This window comes from Lathamus discolor, chromosome 6, assembly GCF_037157495.1.
Source record: "Lathamus discolor isolate bLatDis1 chromosome 6, bLatDis1.hap1, whole genome shotgun sequence".
Taxonomy (NCBI): Eukaryota; Metazoa; Chordata; class Aves; order Psittaciformes; family Psittacidae; genus Lathamus; species Lathamus discolor.
The window spans coordinates 67,777,102-67,801,394 of NC_088889.1; the positions used below are offsets into that span (position 1 = coordinate 67,777,102).

The 24,293-nt window shown below is 38.5% G+C and overlaps 1 protein-coding gene across 4 annotated transcripts in view; it reads right to left on the reverse strand.

Moving 5' to 3' along the window:
* The window catches only part of LUZP2 (leucine zipper protein 2), a 194,091-nt gene that overhangs the window by 36,332 nt on the left and 133,466 nt on the right, over window positions 1-24,293 (reverse strand). For all 4 annotated transcript variants that reach the window (XM_065683387.1, XM_065683389.1, XM_065683388.1 and 1 more), the window contains 2 exons: window positions 6,909-6,983; window positions 4,155-4,316 (listed from right to left, as the gene is read on the reverse strand). In XM_065683387.1, coding sequence (XP_065539459.1) covers window positions 4,155-4,316; window positions 6,909-6,983 — 237 coding nt within the window. The remainder of the gene's footprint in view (window positions 1-4,154; window positions 4,317-6,908; window positions 6,984-24,293) is intronic.

Sequence of the window (24,293 nt, forward strand, 5' to 3'; positions counted from 1 at the left end):
CAACTACTATTATTCTGGTATCTGTGTCAATGTATTCCCCATCATTTCTGTATTCACTTTGCTACTGGAAAATCGACTTTTCTTCTGTTTTGCTCTGATTTTGCTTTGCCATTGATTTTCCGCAGTTTTACTAAAGCTCATTTTGTTGTATTTGGAGCACAGGTATACACAACCAAAGATATTTGAATGACAGCTATTATTACAATATTTTTTTTTATAAGGTTAACCTTTTAAAGAATAAAACAAATGGAGTAAGAATGCATTTCATCTACTAGCTCCATAGAAATTCACAGCACTTGTTTGTTGTGCCGAAGTACAGTGTGCAGAAAATGCCTCAACAGGAAGTCAGTACCAGTGATCTGATTCACAGGTTATACTAAACCACATTTCCCACAGCAGGTAGCCTCGTAAATCTTACAGTATCCATTCATTAACAACACCCTTTCAGTGCCCAGGTCCTTAGGCATTCATCTGGAGATTAAAAAGGAAAGCAGAGTTTCAGTTCTCTTCTCTTCCTTCTCCTCTTTCCTCATCACCTCTGTAACGGGAACGAGGCAAGGAAATGGCTACAACAAAAAGCAGATCCAACATCTAAGAACTAGTTTGAAGCATCTTCCACTGGCTGAACACAGAATGGTTATTGCTGAGAAATTACGGTGCAAGAGAAACTATATAATAAAAATAACTGTTGATAATCCACAAAGTTAAGGATCTCGTAGCTCAAGATTAATGATCAGCCATCTGGTTATGCTCAGGTTCAATTGTTAGCATCATGGACCTTGTATGAACAGAGCCCTAAATCCATTTGTAATGGTCAGTGCTTTCAGCACCAGTGTTGGTATTATGACAGGTACATGACAGGTAAAATAGTTTTGATCTGAAAATGTGAAATTCTCTATTTATGTTCTTGTACAGTGTAAATATTAACTCATTTAAGACATGTCACAAAATGCACTTCAGACTGATGCTGCTTTTCATCCATTTTAAAGAAAGTTTTTCTGTGATTTAAAGGTAAGAATTTCCCATTACTACCCACTCTTCCAAATTACTGAGCTATCCAGAAGAGCAACTTTTTGTACACTGATTCAGGGACTTCTATGCATGGATTTGTACTGTTTGTTTTTTTTTTTAAGCATGATTTATACTTCTTTATATCACATTCTCTAAAAAGACTACAATACCTTAACAGAAAATATTTCTTAAAATGTACTTCCCTAAGAGATTTGGCACTTGGTTTTCCTATTTATCCTTTCTATACCATGTTCTTGTGTTAAGTAACTCTAACAAGCACACAGGTATTATGGTTACCAATTATGAATACAAATACATAACCTGCTTTTTTAAAAATTTATTTTACTTAATCAGGAAGAACTCCAATCCCAGGGATGACTACCCCAAGTGATACAGGTATCATACATTGTATGATGTACCTGTCAGTGGATTTAAAATAAGTTTGACATTTTCAGAAAGCAATTTTTAGCCTGGATGAGAACATCTTTGAAATAAGAAGTTTACCAGACAAATAATCATTTCTTCCCTGAAAGTGAAACTGCTACTTACCAGACACGACAAGATTCGTAAGTGCTGCTCATCTCAAGTTCCCATTTTTACATACAAACACATATTTAAGTAATCACACACATTTGTATTCACTTAAAAATACTAGTCTGCTATATCAAAATGTGTATGCAAATATAATGATAAATTAAAAAAAAAACATGTCCTGGGGTTACCAGGAGCCGTTTTGCTCCTTCTTAGTAGCTGGTGCAAGCTCTGTGTTTTGACTTCCAGCCTGGGCAGAGAGCTGATAACACCGATTGTTTTTAATTGTTGTTAAGAAATGTTTATTCTGGCCAAGGACTCTCCGAGTCTCATGCTCTGCCGGGGACGAGGGGAGGCCGGGAGGAAGCAGAGGCAGGACACCTGACCCAAACTAGCCAAAGAGGTATTCCATACCACAGCACGTCATGCCCACGGAGGTAACTGGGAGTTACCCGGAAGTTACCCAGCACACTCTCTCTCTTCAGGGGGGTTGAACTCGTTCGGCGGTGGTATCGTATTCTCTTGTTATTTTCTCTTATCAATATTATCATTGGTGGTAGCAGCAGTGATTTGTGTTATACCTTAGTTACTGGGCTGTTCTTATCTCAACCCGTGGGGGTTACATTCTCCTGATTCTCCTCCCCATCCCTCCGGGAGTGGGGAGGGTCGGGGGGGGGGTGAGTGGACGACCTGTGTGGTTTGGTTTAAACCACGACAACCCAGCAAGCTATACATCTGTAGTTAGGAGTTGGTTAGTTTGAAAAGGAAGAAAAAGCCAAGGAAAACATACTTAGGAATGGATGCCATCATAAAAAATAAAAGCCTTCTATAATACAGCTCGAGTGCAAACTGGACTGACTAGGATTCTTTGACAACCTATTTCACAGTAGCAGATTTCAGTGGTTTTATAATCATAGATAATGCACAGATTTATTATAATGAGGTGTCAACATGTGGAAGGAGAGGACTGCAGACCATTATTTTCTCTGACATTTTCATGGCATATGCCAAGCGCAGAGCAATGTCTATTAAAGAGGCAATATAACTTGTTCAAGTGCTTTTCAACACAGAGGACTAAGTGCTGGTTCTCAAAAGGCTGAAGATATACTGATAGATTTTCCAAATAGGAACACTAAACACAAAATGTATGTGAGGACTATTCTGTGCATCAGTCAAATAAAAAAAAAAAAACCTAGTTCTAACTTCTGCACCGTATTCCCATTTCCTTCGCTTCACTGCAGTAATACCTGTAAAAGCAAGGAGACCTCAAATGATTCAAAGTCTCTGAACCTGTAACAATCTTAAACACAGGTATAGTGGCTTGCTCAGCTTCACCCTTCAGTACACCTACACTTTCATGATGTATGCACAAACCCTTCCAACATGACAAGGACACTTATTGTTAAGACAAGAAGACAGACAATTCTATAGCAACAACAATTAGGAAAACTGAGATCCCAGGGTGACGCTCAGTCTGCATCACCTACAAGAATCTGCTCTCCTGAAGAACCCAGAACCAATGATCTTAATCTAAGTGAGCACTAATGCCTCCATGTACTGCTATTTGAACAGTGCTTTGTTTCTACAGATAGTAACTTTTGGGAATGGAGGATTTTTCCTATAAAATAGTTATTAAGGGACAGACAATCATTACTATTTTAAGAGTAATAATGTGAGATCTAGTTTTATAATTCTGCTCTGCTTTATGAAATTATATTTCAGCTTTAATTACATACAGAAAGATTACAAATGTTTGGTTTCAGCATCTGTACAGTGAGTATCAACAGCTGCCATGTAAAAAATTGGCTTAGAGTTAGCAATTCCTATTTATATTTCAGGAAGGAGTTCTGAAATTTGAGGACACCGAAGTATCCTTCAGTCATTCTTCTGTATAAATTCCTTTTTAACTGAAAGGAAATTTTCTTTTAAAGAAACCACAGACTTCTACATCTTTTGAATCAGCTGAATACATGAGCAAAAGGCAACCCCTCAGGACAGCTGTTAATTACTGCCTATGTTGACTGTATTAAACTTAATTAATCAAAACATTTTTAATAATCTTTTTTTTCATCTTCTTTTTTTTTTTTCTTCCATGTTTTCTCCTAATCTGCCCTTCCCAATTTGCATGACTGGAATATTCCCTATGGCCTATTATCAATCATATAGATCCCTTTTGACAAATTTGATTTGGGTCTCCAAGACTATTATTTTTTGTTTCTGTATCAGTATTTTTCACTAAGAAACCACAATATGGAAAACCCATCTTACTGCTTATTTCTGTATTACTACAAATTTACTATCAGCGCCTGACAGGTAAATAATCCTATGAATTAGCATCCTCCCTTATTTTAGATGCAAATCCATCCTCCTTATAGATTATGCAGACACAGTCCATTTAGCAAGTGATAGACAGGATTTTGTTCCTCAGCAAAAAAGTAGCTGTTTCCCAAGTTGTAAATTAAGTTTAGTGACATCAGAAACGGGCTTAAAATTATCCTCAAAATTCATCCTAATCTTTCAATGAATTTAAAATCCTCCTTAGTTGTAGTTTGATATTCTTACAGGACAAACTTTCAAAAATGTTTAAAAAATGAACAAGACAGAAATCCTACCTTGGTGCTTGTCACTTGAAATGGAACTTTTGAGCCCTTTCCAACAGGGGTTAGCTTCCCAGATGGTTTTGCAGGGATTAGATTCCTAGCAGAAGTCTGACTGTGCAGAACGGAAGACAGGCAAAGCTGCACAGTCTCCTTCAGAGCTTTCAGCTGTGACTCCTGGAGAAAAGAAGAAATTATCAGTTCTCTAAAATGTATTATTATGAACAGGATTGCTTGCTTTCTCCCTCTGCATTAAACCAAACAAGCAGCTGCTGCTGCTCCTTATTAATGGAACAAATTAAGGCTGCTTAAAGCAGGTTTTCTAATACTGTGAAGTTACTGTGCCTTGAACCCCAAACTCCCGAAAAGTCACTGTACTCTTCCCTTCCTCCATGCAATTTTATTCACATTGATTATTACAAATAATTATTAAATATTATTTTCTCTGAAAACAATATAAGCTGTAAAATGTCATAGACTGTCCAGCCTTATATATATAATAGTTACAAAGAATTACACTTTTCCAAGTATTGCAAAGGCATCATTCATATTCAATTCATAAATCAAAGTATACCATGGGAAAAGTTCATGGAAGATATATATAGGTATGAGGAACATACCACACTACATACTGCATACGTGAAATACTACATATACAACATAAAAATATTTCACAGTTGTACAAATCCTAAGCAATGGCATTTGCATACATCACCTTGTTTTAGTTTATTTGCTAAACAAGTACTCTTTAGAACCTGACAAATATTCCATGTTTTACATCAGACAAATGTACCCTGAACTGGGACCACAGAATGTATCTCCTAACTGGGAAAAACTGAAGGTTTCTTTAAAAATAAGCAAACAAAACCAGTTAGTAGGGTACATTTCAATGGTAGGATCAAAGACAACCATAAGAAGTCTAATGCACAGCACAATAAGGAAAATCAAAGAAATAGGAGATGGAATTAAGTTTGGTTTGTTTGCAAACAGACAAAAGCGAATGACTCTCCCTTAAGATGTGTGCAGTGAGAAGGAATGCTGGATTATCAAAGAGATCAGATTTCGTGTGAATTACTTACTAAAATGTATTAACCTTAAATCAGATTGATATGTCTCTGACCTAATGGCAGTTGAAAAGTGAATTGATTACTTTATCTGTCTCCAGGATCTTTTAATTTCTAATTGACTTCTTTCTGTAATATGTCTTCTCCCCTACCTTTTCAATAAGTTACTGCATGAAGAACACAAATCACCATCTAACGGAGTCAAAATAACCTCAAACACCAAACTGGCAGAGGTAGAAGACAGATTTTTCTTGAAGATGCGGACTCAGCCAATACAGCACTGTATGATTCTCATGCTCCCTGCAACTCACACTGACTTGAAACCATAGTCCTCTGATCCAGATATCCCCCTGGATAATTTCTCATCCTCTCATCTCCCACACCTGCCACTTAAGACGTGGATAGACCACTGACTGTCTCTTTTCAGTACACAGGTCATAAAGAAAAGCTCTTAAACAGGGAAAGGAGGTACCTATGACTTAAATGGTGTTATTGCTCTGTAGTTATAACTAGTCAAACATGTATTTCTAGTCTGATAATTCGCACTGGCATGAACTTTATATTTTTCTTTCACTTGCACTGTTTTTTTAACTCCTGCTTGCCATTTTGCAGCATGTATGCAGTGTACAAACTGACTCCATGATGATTTACAAGAAGGTGGTAGGCTTCTGGTAAGCATACAGAGCCATAACTGATCCCTGAATTAAAATCCTATAATTTTTAATAGGAAAGAAACACAGGTTCAGAGAAGTCAGTTGTGGTCAGTCAATCTGCAGACAGAATCCCTTAATAGCAGTCCCCTAAAAAGTTCCTGATATCATATGTTCTTTGCTTTCTCCCTCACAGCTGCCTGCGTTAAAATGAGTAACTGCATTTCGAGGATATTTAGGGCAAGCGTTGCTCTCTTGCCATTGCCACAAACAGTGTGTTGGCACTAGTGAGATACCATGCCTGTGACTGTTATACAAGCAAAGAAGGAACATGCTCAATTTTTTAATTAAGATGTGGAACAGTTCAGTTCAGTGTGCTAACAAGAAACATGTGACATGACATAGCACCAGACTCATACAGAAGTTTGAATAATGCTGCTGTGAACAGTGCTTACACAGATGACATCTTGCTATGCTAGATGCAAACCCTCACTCAAGAGGATGATTCCAGTGATTACGATATGGAAGATGAAAGAAAAATGCTTTTCGTGCAAGAGGCATACTTTTCTTTAGATGTCTAATGGAAGCTGAAAATACCAGGAAGCCAAACAAAGAAAAACTAATCTTTGATAGCATACAGAAGTCGTTTTCCTTTCTGATAAACTGCTTCCTTATTGCATGACATTTTCTCCCCAGACAAGATACCAACCCATTTCTGTACTGCATTCGCCTTGGAACTATAACTAAACCTTAAATAAAAATCGTATCAGTTACACATTCGCATTAGTGTACTTTTCTACATAAAGAATTGCATCATTTGGCTTGCTGTGGGTTTTTGAGATGCTTCTAATTTGATCACCCTCCTCTTAAATAACTTTAGAGTAGTACTTAACTCCATGCATTGTAATTAGTTCCACTGTTTTCAGTACATTACTCCCAGGTACATGCAATCAAGTATGCATCTAGATCATTGCAAGACTTTGATTTATGTTTGTCAAATTACACTGGAACATTCACAGCTGATAAACATGCTTACACTACAGTAAACCTCTTACTTTGTCAAGGGCTGCCTTTTCCAGTTCATCTTTTGCAACCGCTAGTTTTTGCTCCAGATCTGTTAGCTGTTGTGCCTGTAGGAATAAAGAGGAAAAAGCTGATGCAATCTACAGCATTTTTTTTCCCACCTTAATTTTTCATGCAGTGCTGGTAAAAAAGGAAAGGATACAAATTTTACAAGTAATATATATGAATTGGGTCAGAATTGCTTGCAAAAAGACCAGACCTCGTGGGGCTGGTTATTTTTCCTGAGAAAAATGCGAGTTTTTATGTGGAAACTGGTCTCAAATCTGCTCCATTTATGTGAATTCAAGTTCAGTCTAATTTCAGCGTCAACAGCAAAAGTAATTCCATACCACAGAGTATTTAGAAATATGCCATAGCATCCTTATGGATAATTCAAAGTATTCAATCGATTTCTATTATTTTGTTAATTTATTTGACTTCTGTCTGCAATTTGAACCGTTTTCTAGTTTTCAACATTAATGTAACTAACATAAATGTAACTCGGCATAAACAGAGAAATTAGGTAACACCCAAATGTTCATCCATGTAGACACCTTATAAAAGGCTACTATCTGCTGGTATACATGGGGTGAACTCCAGAGTTGTTCCTCCAGCTACTTCCCTGGAGATATGAAAGGAAAATTCAGAAGAATGTTACGCAGTTATGCAACTGCATAGGAAGACAGCATTTTGGCTCAAGCAGCCTGCACCCTGTGCTGTTGGCTTTTATATGATATAACATTATTTTCCTGCTTAGTCCTTCAGAAAGAAATCTGGCTTTTCACAAAGTACAGACGACGGAGTGAGTGCAGGGGTTCAGAAAATGCTTTTAAATGCTCAGTAAATAAAAATTATTATTTCCTCTCCCCTTCCCTCAGAGCTAGGTACATTCAAACAGACTTCAGGGAAATACATTCTTTGCATAAAATTTACAATTTAGAGAAGTAGGAGCTCCCAGATTCCTGCAGTTCTTAGCCCTGTCAGTAATAACACATACCAAAAGGAAAGGTGTAGGTTTCTTTAATTGTTGTAGTTGCAAAAAACAGTCCACTAGCTGTTTTCCATGTTTAGGTAGGTAACCACAGAGGAAGACACTGGACTAACCAGTTCTCATTTCTCTCTGAAACTCTGATTAGGTAATACACATTTTGTGCACATAGAATAATTGGATAAAGTTCTCATTTCTCAGTTAAAGAGCAACACATTGTAATTTTGACCAAAGCTCATCCCCAGCCAGATACTATTTTCTTTACCAGACTTTTCAAGATCACATATACTCTGCTGACTGTAGCCTAGCTTAATGTATTAGCCACATAACATAAGTGCTGTTTAGGGTAAACCCTACAAAACATGGTTAAACTTTGTGTTGAGGCAATGACCAACGTATCATAGGCCAGAGGTGATGTGTATTACCCTAGGCAAGCCTGTAGTTCTCAGGAGATACCTCAAGTGACATTTACTGCATTAGGCACAGGCTGTACTGGCTGATAAACTAACAAGAGCCTGGAATTTTCAGTTCCCTGCTCATTTAGACTACTTAATCACATTTTAAAACAGGATTAGCCATTTATCTGCAGATTTATCAGATCAGCCAGTTTCATTAGTCAAAACCATGTACGATTAGGCAATCTTGCTTCAAAGCAGAAGTCAACTGCTTACTCAAGTGCAGAGAAGTCTCTTGTGAATGCCCCTAATTTCCACTGCATCACATTTCTTAACAGCAGAAATCAGTCACTAGCACACACTCCCCGCACACAGAACACTGGTTTGGTTCCTCAGTCTGGCTACTGACCATCGACTACAGAAAGAATCCTTCCTTTTCATTAGAATTTGCAACATTTAACTGGACTTATCACTGTCTCGTTAGAGAAAATCTTACTAACATACAAGAATCTTTCTAGAGTTCAGTAATATTTGCATTTATTACTAAATATAGTACATCATACACTCACAATAAACATGGTTCCAGTAAATATGGTCAAAATAAACATTAAGCTCGGCTCTTTCTGATGCAGACAGTTTTCGCTGGGTACTGGAACTAGACCAAGTAATTTCTTACATCATCATTTTAGTCATTGCTACTTATTAAACTGTTTTTACAGCACACTTACTTACACAAATTAGTACCACTGAAAAATTGTGCAGCTGACAGAGAGCAGGTAATGGTAGTTCTAGGTGCCTGCTGTTTCTTTCCTTGCAGGGGAAAGCCTAGTGCTATGTAATACATTGTATTCAATGAAACTGCAGCCATATAAAAAAATCAAGCTGGAAGAAAAGTCTTTAATTTATGCCTGCCATTATAAAGAATTAATATATTGTAATAACATGGCTCACATCAAGGAAAACACTTGCAGTTTATGCTGAAAAAAGTATTCTTCCGAAGGACAGGTTCATATGTATTAATAAAGTATTTCTGATTGCATCATTTATCAAGCCTTATTCTTTTTTTTGGTAACACTGCTGCATTTTGATGGACTTGAACTTTCATGTATATTTATTTTATTTCACAGATTACTGAGCCAATAGGTCAGTGATATCAATCCGCCTGACATCAAGTAAGAATAAACTCCTAGCATAAAAATGTATTTTTCATGAACCACTCACTTGAAAACAGTGATATTTATTAACATCTTAGTTCCGAAACTGCAGAATAATGCCCCGCCCCTGGCAGTGTTCAAGTCCAGCTTGAATGGGAATTGGAGCAACCTGGCCTAGTGTAAGGTGTCCCTGCCTATAGCAGGGGGCTGGAACTAGATGAGATTTAAGGTCCGTTCCAACCCAAACCAGTCTGTGATTCCATGACTGACTAAGTGATGTTTAATCACATGTTAAATAGATTGGATATTGCAAACTCCATTTTTCCCCCACACAAGCCTTAAAAAAATGTTTAAGAAAAAAAAAATTAAAATTTACTCAACAGCTTTTGAAATTGGAAACCACTTAACCAGAAACTGGAATAAATTATCTGGTAAACACAATTCCACTGTACTTATTCTGTGTTATTTGTATCTTAGAGGAACAGATACTTGTGCTTCTAAATTGCACTGTTTAGGGTGTTAAATGTAACTGAAAACAACACTTTATCACAGCTATTCCATTTAATCAGATGTGCAGTGAAATCCAGACATTCGGCAACATCTGCATAGTATTTCAAGCACTTAGAACAAGAAGAAAAGTCAGTTAAAAACATGATTTCTGCAAAGCTCACAGCTTGTACATTTTCTTAACACTCATTAGTGCCACAATGCTTCTATCTCTCATTTGTAACTATTCTAGATGTACATTAAAAAAAAAGGGGAAATAAGACCTATATGCTTTTTTATTAGCTCAAATGTCACTTTTCCTTCCCCAACTCTCATGCATTTCCTTCACACAGAACTCAGTCCAATGAAAGCAATGAATCGGCATTTTGCTAGGGTTTTAATGAAGTACTAGACCTCTAACTAAAGGAAAATAACTGGTTTATCTGCAGAAACGTGTTATAAAGATGTACATGAAGAGCCACCTCACTGACCTTTGCACCTGGGCTGCCTGTTTATCTCCTGTAGGGGATTTATCTCCTGTAGGGGATTTCTCTCCCATAGGGGATTTCTGTCCCTTCTGATCAGGCCAGAACACCTTTGCTTGTATAACACCACTTGTCATTTCCAACGGAAAACTAATCCACATGACTGATTACAGATACTTGCTGCTCTCTCTTTTGTAAGTCAGTCTTCTTTAAACAATTGTCTTGCTTATTTTAGTAGTAACAGAACAAACACTGAGGGGTAAGCATTTTAAAATTAACATTAGGCATGCCAGAACTTTCCACATTTCCACCAGTAGTGCACAGGAAACATTTACTTCCTCTTTTGGGGAGAAGATTAGTTCACATATGGTTTTCCTGCTACACGTTTACACAAGACAAGGCTTTGACTCATCTTTCAGCTTCAGATTGGGGGCTGGAACTAGATGATCTTAAGGTCCTCTCCAACACTAACCATTCAATGATATGTGTCTTTCCTGCTCTGATCCTTGATCTTTGGGCAGTTTGGAATTTGACGATATTTGATATCACAAAATTTCTAAACTTGTCAATCCTACTGGGCACACATAAAATCATTATTATAATGAAAACATTTGGAAAATGTCAGCCAAAGTCCAAATGAATTCCAGTTTGATATCAGTAATAAACCTCTCCTCATTTTTCAGAGGGAGCTGGACCAGGTCTGTAAGTTGACCGAGTAGCTGTACTGGTTAAATGTGGAGCTGCTGCCAGTAGACTTAAGTAACCTTGTCTCACAGTGACTTAAGACATAGCTATTCACAGTGTACATATTCACATAGCTACACCACAGTGTAATGCAAGTCCACCTCCTTAAGGCCAGATTCTCAGGACCATATAGAAACTTTTAAACTTGGATTTTTCAGTTCATTAAAAAAGTTACACTGATTTTTCACGTTCACAACTGTGTTGTAAAATATGCACTGTCAATAAATTAATAGACCTGAGTTACTAAGTACTTAAATCATATTCATATTTCACAAGTCTGTGATTTCAAAAACTGCATGAAACCATTCAAAAAATAGGACAGTAGAGGGAGATTTTGTTTCAGTAAGGATATGAATTCATTATGTTATTACGTAATTTATGCCCTTAATGCGAAATACCTATGAGGACGCCCTTCCACCTTCTTTATGTCACTTATTTCTTCAAATAAAAAAAAAAAATCCCCCGTCCGTAAGTACCCTGTAAGTATTTTTCAGCAGCCAACTCTCTCTAGATCTTTAGGTTCCTCCGGCGTTGCTAGCATAATGTGCACGCATTAACGTATTAGTAATGATTATATCATAGTAACAACATCCATATGCAGCATTCCAAATGAAAATATGCACCAGGAGAAAGATGCTAGTGTAGACAGTGACATCTACTTCCTAAGCAGAACACAGATAACCTAGATAAGACTTTCTACATACATTTTTTTGTCAAGGTTGTGAAATTTCAGCCTTCAGGGGAAAATAAAAAAAACAAAAAAATACCTACTACTAAAGAAATAAAATTAAAAATAATAATCTTGGGCTTCATGAAAACAAGAAGTACTCACAATACGGTGACAACAGACCACATACCAGAAGATGAAGAAATGGTCCCTATCCTATGTTATCTCAACAAGATAGGTGTCTGAAAAGTAATCAAGACATCACTTACTACTCAAATATCCTCTACAGATATTTATGCAACACCCCTAACATATTTTACAAAAATCAACAAATCTCAATTTCCTGTCTCTCTCAGGGGCCTTGGCTTCTACTGAGAAAAACAACTCAATAATATCCTGTCTTAGAGCATTTTTTCTACTTCCAGTGAGTAGCCAGATGTAATCACAAATTATTACTATAATAACCCGAAAACCAAAATCATACATCCAGTGGGCAACAAACAACTACGTATCTAAAATGCGCAAACATACTGACTTGATCAAGAAAAAAAATCTCCAAGTGAAAAATTAACAAAAACATTATTAAAAGTAGCATAAGCCACCTCATTTGGAATGGAAAAAAACTCCTAGCAGTTTCTAAGACTGAACTACAATATCTAGTAAGAGTTACAGGGATCCTAAATCATGAAGACTAAGTTCAAAGCTCCTTATATGACAAAACAGAAATACCTCAAAAGGAAGATTCCAGAATCTCTTATCCCAGCGGTCAAAACCATCAGTTTTCACTCATGATATATCAACCCATAAAATCGTGCACAGCTGAGCCCATCCGTCATCCACCTCGAGGAACAGCCTGCCAGATTCATCAGCAAAAAAACCCAAACCTGGCACAAAGTTCATATACAATCCTATTATTCTCAAAACAGCAGAAATTGACTTCTGTGAAGTTATCACATTCCAGAAATCCACAGATAGGCCGAATAATTTCACATAACCACAACTTCAAATATGAACAAAATCTACACTATACTTCTATTCCCTCAGCCATCAAATGCAATTGCTTTGAGGAGAATACTTAGTTTTCTTCCTGCCATCCTGATGACTTTCAAAAAACAAGGACACCCCTTGAAGAAAACAAGTGTATTTTCAAGGAAGTCAAAGTAATAGCTGTACATTACCACACTGCAACATGAAAATTCATCTTTCCCTAACAACATGCTCCTGGCTGTCATATATAACCAGATACAGCAACTCCTGTGGAGGAGCTATTAAACATATAACTTGACTGATTTTGTAATTACCTTGTATTGAAAATGCTTTGAAAGTAAAAGGTCATCAATCTTTCTATCTGGCTTTGCACAAACCAATGCACATAAACAGAATCAGAGCATGAAATGTAAACCAGTCTCGAAGTTCTAGGCTTGTAGGCAACCTGATCTACATGTTTAACCATCAAATCACTGCAACAATTACTCACAAATGTGTAGTATTGCTAGCACAAAGATGATCACCCCTGAGCTAAAGATGAAGAAAAGCATTTTACAATACTTGCAGTCATGATGCTGTCACCTTCACTCAAAGACCTTCACTAGAAGGGAACAAATCATAATTTGAAATAATTATTCAAAATAGTACTATCAAGGCCATCTCCCAAGGTGTGGGCAAATTCCTTGAAATATTTCATTGAATCCTAGAATACCAGGTTGGTAAGGACTCTTACCAAGCTTGTGCACCAGGCCTCCCAGGCCCCTTTCCAGAGAGCAGCTCCCCAGCCAGGTACATCCCCGCCTGTGCTGCACTCCTGGATTATATTTTTCCAGGTGCAAAACCTTATGCTTGTTCTTGTTGAAGTTTGTGAGCTTCTTGTCAGCCCACTCTTCCAGACTACCCAGGCATTCCTGCAGGGTGGCTCTCCCTGCTCTCCCTTCCAAAATGTCCACTTCTGCACTTAGTCTGGTATTGTCAGCAAACTTCATCAGGGTACACTTGATCCCATCTTTCAGATGACTTATGAAAGTATTAAATAGTGGTGGGATTTGGTGAATTGATATAGGATTTATTTTCACTGCCATCTCCACCCCTTTTCAGCCAAATTTAAATGCCATGGTACACAGAATATGTTTGTTTTGGTTTGTTTTTTCATGTAGTCTTAAACTTTTAAACAAATTGCCTTAGGCAAAAGATAATTTTTCTGTCTAATACAACACTGTGCAACTACAGATTGGTAAGAGTTTTCACTTGTTTTCTGTTCGTCATGGTTGTGCATCATCACTTTTACTGCTTTATGAAGTGGTATTTGGCTCTAAGATCAAAGTTCCTTACAGACTAAGTAGAGTGGATGAAGAACCTGACGACTGGAAAAGAACAGGTGTGATACCCATCTTCAAAAAGCGAGAAATTGAACATGTCATGACTTACAGATCCATTAGTAAAACATTCGTTTTTCAAACATGCTGAAAAGAATAATCAGGCTACCTCTCTAGGGGAGTTTTATTTGGTATATGTACCATCCATGAACTCAAAAGCAAACTAAACATATACTCATTAAATATTCTGGTGGCATCAATCCAGAACTCTGCGTGTCACAGAAGATAGGACTTGTTTAAATTTATCCTGACAAACTGGAAAAAATAGATGACATTCACTAAAGACAAGTGTAAGATGCTAAATACAGACAGGAATAATCAATAAAACAGACTATAGAACAGTAGGGATGACAGACTCAAGATGACATCACCACTGAATGTGTCATAGAAAAGGAAAAGAACTCGGTGGGTACAGACTATAAAAATCCTTCTGCTCTGCTCAGCGTGAATGAAATGTCCAGTTGGACTTGAAAGATTTTAGGGCATTGCAAATGGACTGAAAACAAAGAAACCAAGTTCAGATGTGACTAACATGAGGCATTAATAGTATGCAAACATGTACTGAGAAGCAAGACTAGAATACAAATATCTACATACGTTAAACTAAAAAAGTACACACTGTGAGAGACATGGGGTAATAATCTCAAAATATGCAAAGTATGGCTTTAAAGGAAGGGGTTTAAATAAAAAAACAAGCTACTCTCAAAGGCTATGATAGCATAATAACTGATTGGCTTCAATTTCAGTAAGAAAGATTCTATACACAAAACATTTCCTACTACGAAGGCTAAAGGACTAGAAGAGACAAAAGCAGCAGAAATACATAGAGTTTGAACTGATGAAAGTTTCTAAAAAGCTTAGATAAGCATTGTAAAAGAATGCCATGCATATAATTGAACTTTCTTTGGAGTCAGAGAATATGGAACATCCTTTCTTTTTTCCATCGCCTCCTAAAAACAGCTTTTGCCAGAACTGAAGCAGTGATGGGATTACCACGAAAGAATTTCTGATCTTAGTAAATACAAAGTAACTTCCCTTATTTATGTATTTAAAAAGAAAAATTTGTAAGAATATTTTCAGACTTTTTAATTCATTGCTTATCAGATTCTGTATTGTGGGCACTTTTCATTTCATCTTCGTCCTTCCTAAGAAAAGTAAAGGCCTTTAGAAAAAATTAACTAAAAAAAAAAAAAAAAAACCAAAAAAAAAAAAACCTCAAATGAAAATAACTTCTTTTTTGACTAATAAAATAATGAAATAATAATATACAAGCCACAGGAGACCAATGAGATGAATTTTATCGAATAGAAAATATAGTAAGTAAAAATATAGCTAAAGGAGGTTCAGTTTGCTATTTTATTCATTCAGTTGTCATTTCTGACAAAGTCAATGGAAACTTTAGAAAAGTCTGTGATAGTTACCCTTAAAAAAAAAAAACAGAAAAGAAAGCTATACATTAAAAGTTTAGTAACAAAAAAAAAAAAAAAATCCCAAACAAACCAGATTCTATTCAGTTGCTATATGACATGCTGAGGTCAGCCTGTAGCTTACAGAACTTCTTATCCCTAAAAAAGTCACTGGTTTAAGACCTCTGGGGAAAAAAAAAAACCAAACAAAACCAAAACTCTATTATTTTGCATTACAGTTATGTTTGTAACTGATATTTTTTAACAGTTTGTTTTGGTTTTCCTAAGCAACATTGCCAAGATTCCCAAGGGAGGTCACAAAAGATCCTAATGCTGAGGAAACACAATGGTGAATAAGCACACTACAGTCAGGACATCCTGTCTGAAATGTAGATGAGCTGTGGTCTTCTCTCTGGGAATCTGGTTTGAAAGGCCCACAGGAAGCTGCCCTCAGTTTTCTCTTATCATCTCCTTTTAACATTGAGCTACCGAAGTTACATTTAGCATTACAGGACAATGCAAATGTACGAGAAAGAACATTGTTTTTGTCCTAAATTAATCAATGTATAAATAAAGCTTAGGGAAAACAATGTTGCTTTCTTACACAATTTTCTGCAAGCGAAGAAGTAGTTTTATAGTACTTGGAACACACTGAAGAATCCTTTAAAATGCATTAAACAGGCTCATTTTTTGAACATACAAAGTCAGCTGAATTCTGCAGTTGATAACAGTTTTAATACAAGTAGGTGGAAGTCATGGGTGAAGTAAACATACATTTACAAAATGGCTGGATTTGTGTCAAGCCTGAGTGCCAACTGTATACAAATAGAACTGTATTGAAAACTTTTTCATCTTCATAACATGTGCAAGCACACAAAGGCCTTCTATGGAAGGTTATCACAAACGTAAAATCATTTACCCAATTACGTCAAGCTCAGACAACAATGTTCAAGTTTAACACAAGCTCTCTACTAAGTCAAGCCTTTGGTGTTTTTCTGGGGTGGTTTTGTGTTTCTTTTTCTTGAACCATTTCACCCCTTTCTCGTTAGAGAATGCAGAATCTCAAAGTCTGTGTTACAGAAATGAATACTTTGCAGCCCCAGGAAATAGGTTTGCTGTGGCACGTAATTAACTACTGTTAAGGAGCAGAATGCACATGGTAGCATCAATTTGACTCTGGAGGCAGGAACTGTATAATATAAATATTTACCACATCCAGTCAGTATGATGTGAAAACAATTTCACACAGATTTGCTTTTCTTTTTGACTCTGCTGTAAAATGCCTTGAGTATAAATGTCAGTTTATCTAGATTAAATCTTTAAAACATATCACAGAATCATAGAATAGTTAGGGTTGGAAAGGACCTTAAGATCATCAAGTTCCAACCCCCCTGCCATGGACAGGGACACCTCACACTAAACCATCTCACCCAAGGCTCTGTCCAACCCGGCCTTGAACACCACCAGGGCTGGAGCATTCACAGCTTCCTTGGGCAACCCATTCCAGTGCCTCACCACCTTCACAGTAAAGAATATCCTTTGCCTCTTACATATAAAGTCAATTCAGGTGTTTCCCAGACAGAAATACTTTCTTGAAACAAGTCCTTGAAACAAAAATGAAAAAAGATTAATTGTAATCTGTCTTCTCTTTCTTATATTAGTCTGTGTAAGCAGGTATAAGTCTAAATTTGAGGTGTTGCCATGGTTCTGCTTAGTCCTTTAGAGGAACTGAGTGCTCAGTAACGGAAACACTACTTACAAGCATAAAACAGAAATGAAGGCAAGTAACAATCTGCTCTTAATTTGTGATACTGCACTCCATAGAAACATGCGAATTCAAGTGTACCACCACGGAAACAAGCTAGACCTCTGTGAGGAGAGGTTGTTAAGTGATGGGAGCAAGGTTCTTCTCTCGCTCCTTCTTCACTCTTCCCATGCCTGTTCCTCTGTTCCAGTCACCCCACTATCCTCCCTCCTGCCTTCTTTCCTTCTTTACCTGAGTACCATCTGCTGCTTCCTGATGCCACCCATCACCCAGCCCTGCTTTGAGCTTCCCAGACATCCTCTAGCTTCATGCTATAACCTGGGCAACTGGTGTCCCTAAACACGTGGAGAAGCCTAGAAGATCCCCCAGCGCCACAGACAGCAGTGTAAGTCAGTGTCTGTATCTCCCTTGACAGCTATGCTTCAGAAACCAGCTGTGTTTGTGTACCCAACTGGAGCAAACTTGGTTTGCAATTCAGAGGAGTGTGCCTAGTTACAAACCATCACACTCATGGTAAGATCATGTACTTATTATATACATATGTGTGTATATATATAAAATATATATATTCATATATTTATATATACACATATATATTTGTTGTAAAGCAGATGCTATTTACTTGCTTATTTCAATTTAAATTCTACTATGGAACAAACATTAAGCACATTGGTAGGCTAGATGTTGCTCACATATAATTTTTTTTTTGTTTTTAGGGCTGTTTATCTTATGTTTTGCCTCAGAATTTAAATGACAAAAAGTGAAAACAGAAGCAGTAGATTAATCGACACTTCTGATAGTCTGAAGTAGAATCCTTAGAAATTCATCACCAAAAAAGTAAACAAAGGTATACTCAAGCCATAGCAGTGGATCATTCTCACCATGTAAAAGAACTATTTCACAAATACAAGTTACTTGTATAAACTGATAGTGAATTGAATAAATTATTGACAGATTTATTTTTCTTCACCGCATATTCCAGTCAGACACACAGTTCATTAAATATTTTAATGAACAAAGCCCCCCAGATTATTTTTAATTCTTTCCTAATTTAATATGACTTGTGACTTCTTAGAATCATAGAATCACAGAATAGTTAGGGTTGGAAAGGACCTCAAGATCATCTAGTTCCAACCCCCCTGCCATGGGCAGGGACACCTCACATGTGTCAAGGTCCCTCTGGATGGCATCCCTTCCCTCCAGCGTATCAACCGGACCACACAGCTTGGTGTGTTTATACCTCTATGGTATAAACACTCTAGGACAGTACAGCTAAATGATGGGAAGACAAGTAATAAGGAGGAGCAATTTTAAAATAAGTGATTATGAATGCCTGAAACAAACGTAGATCTCACTTTAGCACAGCATTTAAACTTAAGGGTACTTCACTCAATCAGGGTTTTAGGACCACACTAAAATGACTGCAATTAAGAGTAGATTCAATCAGAACTAGTAAAGGCAGATATAAAATTAAGATGCTTAAGTGAAAATTTTTATTACTCTTTCCTGAATTGTCTCATTATAATACAAAGCCAATTTCAACTGTTAACTCTTTTAGGATACTAGGTGTCCTGGGTTCATCAGTAACATTTTTTTCTCCTTCTTAGTAGCTGGTGCAGCGCTGTGTTTTGACTTTCAGCCTGGGAACAGAGCTGATAACACAATTGTTTAGACTGACCAAGGACTTTGTGAGTCTCCTGCTCTGCCAGGGAGGAGGGGAAGCCGGGAGGAAGCAGAGACAGGACACCTGACCCAAACTGACCAAAGAGGTATTCCATACCACAGCACGTCATGCCCAGGATGTAATGGAGAGTTACCCGGAAGTGGTAGTTCACGGCAGGGTTGGACTAGGGATGGGTTGGGTGAGTTATCGGTCAGCAGGTGGTGCTTGTTATTTCCCTTATCATTATTATCGTTGGTGGTAGCAGCAGTGATTTGTGTTATACCTTAGTTACTGGGCTCTTCTTATCTCAACCCTTGGGGAGTTGCAATCTTTCGATTCTCCTCCCCATCCCTCCAGAAGCAGGGGGAGGGCAAGGCGGAGGAGGGGGGGGAAGGGTGAGAGAGAAACTGCATGGCTGACTTGCGGACAGGGCTTAAACCACGACACTAGGTTGCACATTTTAAGGCCCTGAACACTGACAATGAGACAGGAGCTCCAATTCTAGACTCAGCAGAGGTACTGACAGCTTCTACAGCCTTGAGCACAGTATGTAATTTCTGTGACTCTCACTGTCTGTCCTATGGCATTATATCACATAGAGGTATAAAAATATAACTACACATACGCACATAATTTATCAGCTACTTTGAAAGAGTAACCAAATATGATTAGCTCATGTTATATTTACTAACATTTGTTAAGTAACTGTCACACAATGTTAAAAGTAAATATAATTTACCAATTCATTGGAGTGTTAAAGGAGAAAGCTGTCTTTATCCCCCTCCTCTTCCTCTCCCACTTAATGGCCAGAGCTCTAGTCAGTACAGAGTCATTGACAATAACAGTTAGCAGAATTTAAGAATTAGTTTCTCAGTGCTGCTTATGCAAAACAAAAAGCAAACCGCCCCTCCCGAATTACTTCACGTATATCTGCACAATTAATTCCAACACAGAAAACAGTAGTTTAATGAACATGGACTGTCATTTAAAAATCTAGTAGCCTGGAGTTACATTGTTCTGGTGAAGTGCTATGAGAAGCTTGCAATATCCAAAGCTATACAAAGAACAGAATTCCCTGTCCTCAGTAAGGCACACAGAAAACATCAAGTTTAATGGAGTGGGAATGCAGTGTAAAGGCAGAAATGGTAGAAGTGCTGCAACATCAAAGAAACTAGCAACCATGAGATTACCACATACACCATTCATGCTCTGTGCTGGCAGAAGACTACCCATCCCCTGTTTTGATATTTTATCATAAAGAATCAGAGCTTCACAAAACAGTATCAACAGCAAGGATAAGATGAAATCCATTTAGTTTCTAGTATTAAAACAACTAGAAATGAAACACCGCTTGTTCTTGTCCCAACATAGCAACCCCTCTCTGATCATACAGGTATTTAAAAAGCTTTCCACCCTCTACCAAATGGCTTCCACTCTGTTTGGTGTTTCAGGTCCTAAGACAGGCACAAGCACACAAATCAGCACACTCAATCTCCTTTAATCTCCCCTTTCTCATATCTTACACGATTACTTAGAAGGATAGCATAAGCTTGCTGCTCCCTTTTCTGCATAAATCCTCCGTCGGGAAAAAGATCAACATGGGAAGAAGATCAACACAGGAAAAATATTTTTGGCTACAATAAATGATGTATTGAATTAGCAAACCAGGCAGCCAATATACAGAATTGAATAGGGTCAAGAGATGTTTCAGGTATTGCATATGCAGTTCTCAGTATGTGGGGCTTTGGAGTCCATTTTGCGATTCATTAACATCATCCACATAAAAGTTCTCAAAGCATTTTTAATTACATTAGTTCATAATTTCCCTAAAAGGCATGTAACATTTTCCCTATTTTGCAAGTAAGTGCATTCAGAGCAGAACTCGCCCTATGTAACTTGGGACCTACACCTGAGCTGGCAGCCTGAATACGTCTTCATATTCAAGATCTATGTCTATGCAACATAGGCCAAAGAGTTTAAGGCATAACTCATGTAGCCAAATGTAGACATAGTTTTCAGGAGAAGATAAATTCCCCATACTCCCACAGCAGTACTGGATAACTCTCCAAGGAGAAGCAGTGTGTCATGCAGACATCCATACCTGTTCAGATAAGAACACTTCTATTTACATTCACATGCTGTATTGCTGCCATTATAACACAAGTAACATACACCCCTCCACCACAAACCTCTGATCTTTACATCTGAACCTTAACTACTACACTGTCATGGTTTACGGGATTAGGATGCATGGTCATTTTATGTATGCCAGCAACTTGCCAGACAGCCTTTCCCGTGTTATGTTAGAACCACAGATCATAGAATAGTTAGGGTTGGAAAGGACCTTAAGACCATCTAGTTGCAACCCCCCTGCCATGGGCAGGGACACCTCACACTAAACCATCCCACCCAAGGCTTCATCCAACCTGGCCTTGAACACTGCCAGGGATGGAGCATTCACAGCTTCCTTGGGCAACCCATTCCAGTGCCTCACCACCCTCACAGGAAAGAAATTCCGCCTTATACCCAATCTAAACTTCCCCTGTTTAAGTTTTAACCTGTTACCCCTTGCCCTGTCACTACAGTCCCTGACAAAGAGTCCCTCCCCAGCATCCCTATAGGCCCCCTTCAGATACTGGAAGGCTGCTATGAGGTCTCCACGCAGCCTTCTCTTCTCCAGGCTGAACAGCCCCAACTTTCTCAGCCTGTCTTCATACGGGAGGTGCTCCAGTCCCCTGATCATCCTCGTGGCCCTCCTCTGGACTTGTTCCAACAGTTCCATGTCCTTTTCATGTTGAGGACACCAGAACTGCACACAATACTCCAGGTGAGGTCTCACAAGAGCAGAGTAGAGGGGCAGGATCCACCTCCTTCGACCTGCTGGTCACGCTCCTTTTGATGCAGCCCAGGATATGGTTGGCTTTCTGGGATGCAAGTGCACACTGAAGCTGGCTCATGTTCATTTTCTCATCAACCAACACCCCCAAATCCTTCTCCTCAGGGCTGCTCTGAATCTCTTCTCTGCCCAACCTGTAGCTGTGCCTGGGATTGCTCAGACCCAGGTGTAGGACCTTGCACTTGTCATGGTTGAACTTCATAAGGTTGGTATCAGCCCACCTCACAAGCGTGTCAAGGTCCCTCTGGATGGCATCCCTTCCCTCCAGCATATCAACCGAACCACACAGCTTGGTGTCATTGGCAAACTTGCTGAGGGCACACTCAATCCCACTGTCCATGTCAGCGACGAAGATGTTAAACAAGACCGGTCCCAACACCGATCCCTGAGGGACACCACTCGTTACCGGTCTCCAGCCTGACATCGAGCCATTGACAAAAACTCTTTGTGTGTGGCCATCAAGCCAGTTCTTTATCCACCAAGTGGTCCATCCATCAAATTGATGTCTCTCCAATTTAGAGACAAGGATGTCATGTGGGACAGTGTCAAACACTTTGCACAAGTCCAGGTAGATGACATCAACTGCTCTAACCCTGTCCATCAGTTCCGTAGCCCCATTATAGAAGGCCACCAAATTGGTCAGGCAGGATTTCCCCTCAGTGAAGCCATGCTGGCTGTCACCAAGCACCTTGTTGTTTTTCATGTGCCTCAGCATGCCATCCAGGAGAATGTGCTCCAAGATTTTGCCAGGCACAGAGGTGAGACTGACTGGTCTGTAGTTCCCTGGGTCTTCCATTTTCCCCTTCTTGAAAATGGGGGTTATATTTCCCTTTTTCCAGTCGTCAGGAACTTAACCTGACTGCCATGATTTTTCAAATATGATGGCCAGTGGCTTAGCAACTTCATTCACCAGCCCCTTCAGGACCCACGGATGGATTTCATCAGGTCCCATGGACCTGTGCACATTCAGGTTGTTAAGATGGCTTTGAACCAGATCCTCTCCTACAGTGGGCCTAGGGTCATCATTCTCACAGTTCCTGCATCTATCTTCCAAGACTTGGGTGGTGCAGTCAGAGCCTTTGCCAGTGAAGACCGAGGCAAAGAAGTCATTCAGAACCTCAGCCTTCTCCAAACCCTGTGTAGCCAGTTCTCCCGAAAGCTTCCTCAGGGGGCCTATGTTGTCCCTAGTCTTTTATTTGATACGTACCTATAGAATCCCTTCCTGTTATCCTTAACATCCCTAGCCAAGTTTAATTCTCACTGGGCCTTAGCCTTCCTAACCCGGTCCCTAGCTTCCCGGACAACATCCCTGTATTCTTCCCAGGCCGCCTGTCCTTTCTTCCACTTTTTAGATGCCTCTTTTTTCCTTTGAATTTTCCTCAGCAGCTCCTTATCCATCCAAGGAGGTCTCCTGGCCCTCCTGCTGCACTTCCTTCTAGTTGTTCATGTCTTTGTGCTTCTGGCATCCTTCTCCTCTTCTCTAAGCTGTTTTCCAGTGGGCAGCACTTACCAAGTATCCCCTTGCTAAGCATTACTATGCAACCTAGCATAATTCTGATTCATCTGGGGGATCACTGCATATTAATATAATGAAAACAAGTAGATACCAGTACTGAAAAATCCTGCTTCAGCTAAAGAAAACAAGCTTTCACACCCAGGCAAGATTAGAAATTAGAACCTTTTTGTCTGCTCAAGCTCTCAAATATACCTAAACTGAGCCTGAAGAACAATATATTATTTCTGTTAATACTAGTTGGTATTAAAATTTAACTGTCCAGGTGCATAATATGCCTAGTTTTTATCTCTACATCTATCCCCCTAGTTTGGGCCTTATGATGACCAGAAATAAATGTTCCTGACAAACCTTGGAATCACCCTCTGCAAGAAAAAAAAAGTTACACAAATCACATTGTGTTTTTTAAATGAGCTATGATATTTCATCTTCACAGCACTATGCATACAATAGAGGGACAGTAGAGAGAGTTAAACACTTACAGAAGGCAATTTGGACCTCATATTGAGTTGAATTACTTTGCAAATAATTCTATCTCTAGTCACTTTGAAGATGACTACTTATCTTCATCCTTTATGCCAGGAATAAAAGCACTGCTCAATTAGCAGTCTGCAGTCAGGTGACCTGAATCTCTCTCCTTCTTTAACAGGGATTAACTTCTCCCTCTGTTAACAAGGATTTGCTGTGCTTCAGCACTGTATGTTTTGTCATGTACCCTCCCCTCCCACATCTTTTTTTTGTCAGTGCCATGGAGGACTGCTAATCAAAGAAAATACAAGAACCATCTCTAAAATATACTATTGTTCAGTTAGAAAGTTCAGAAACATGTTACAGAATATATAGAATAGGG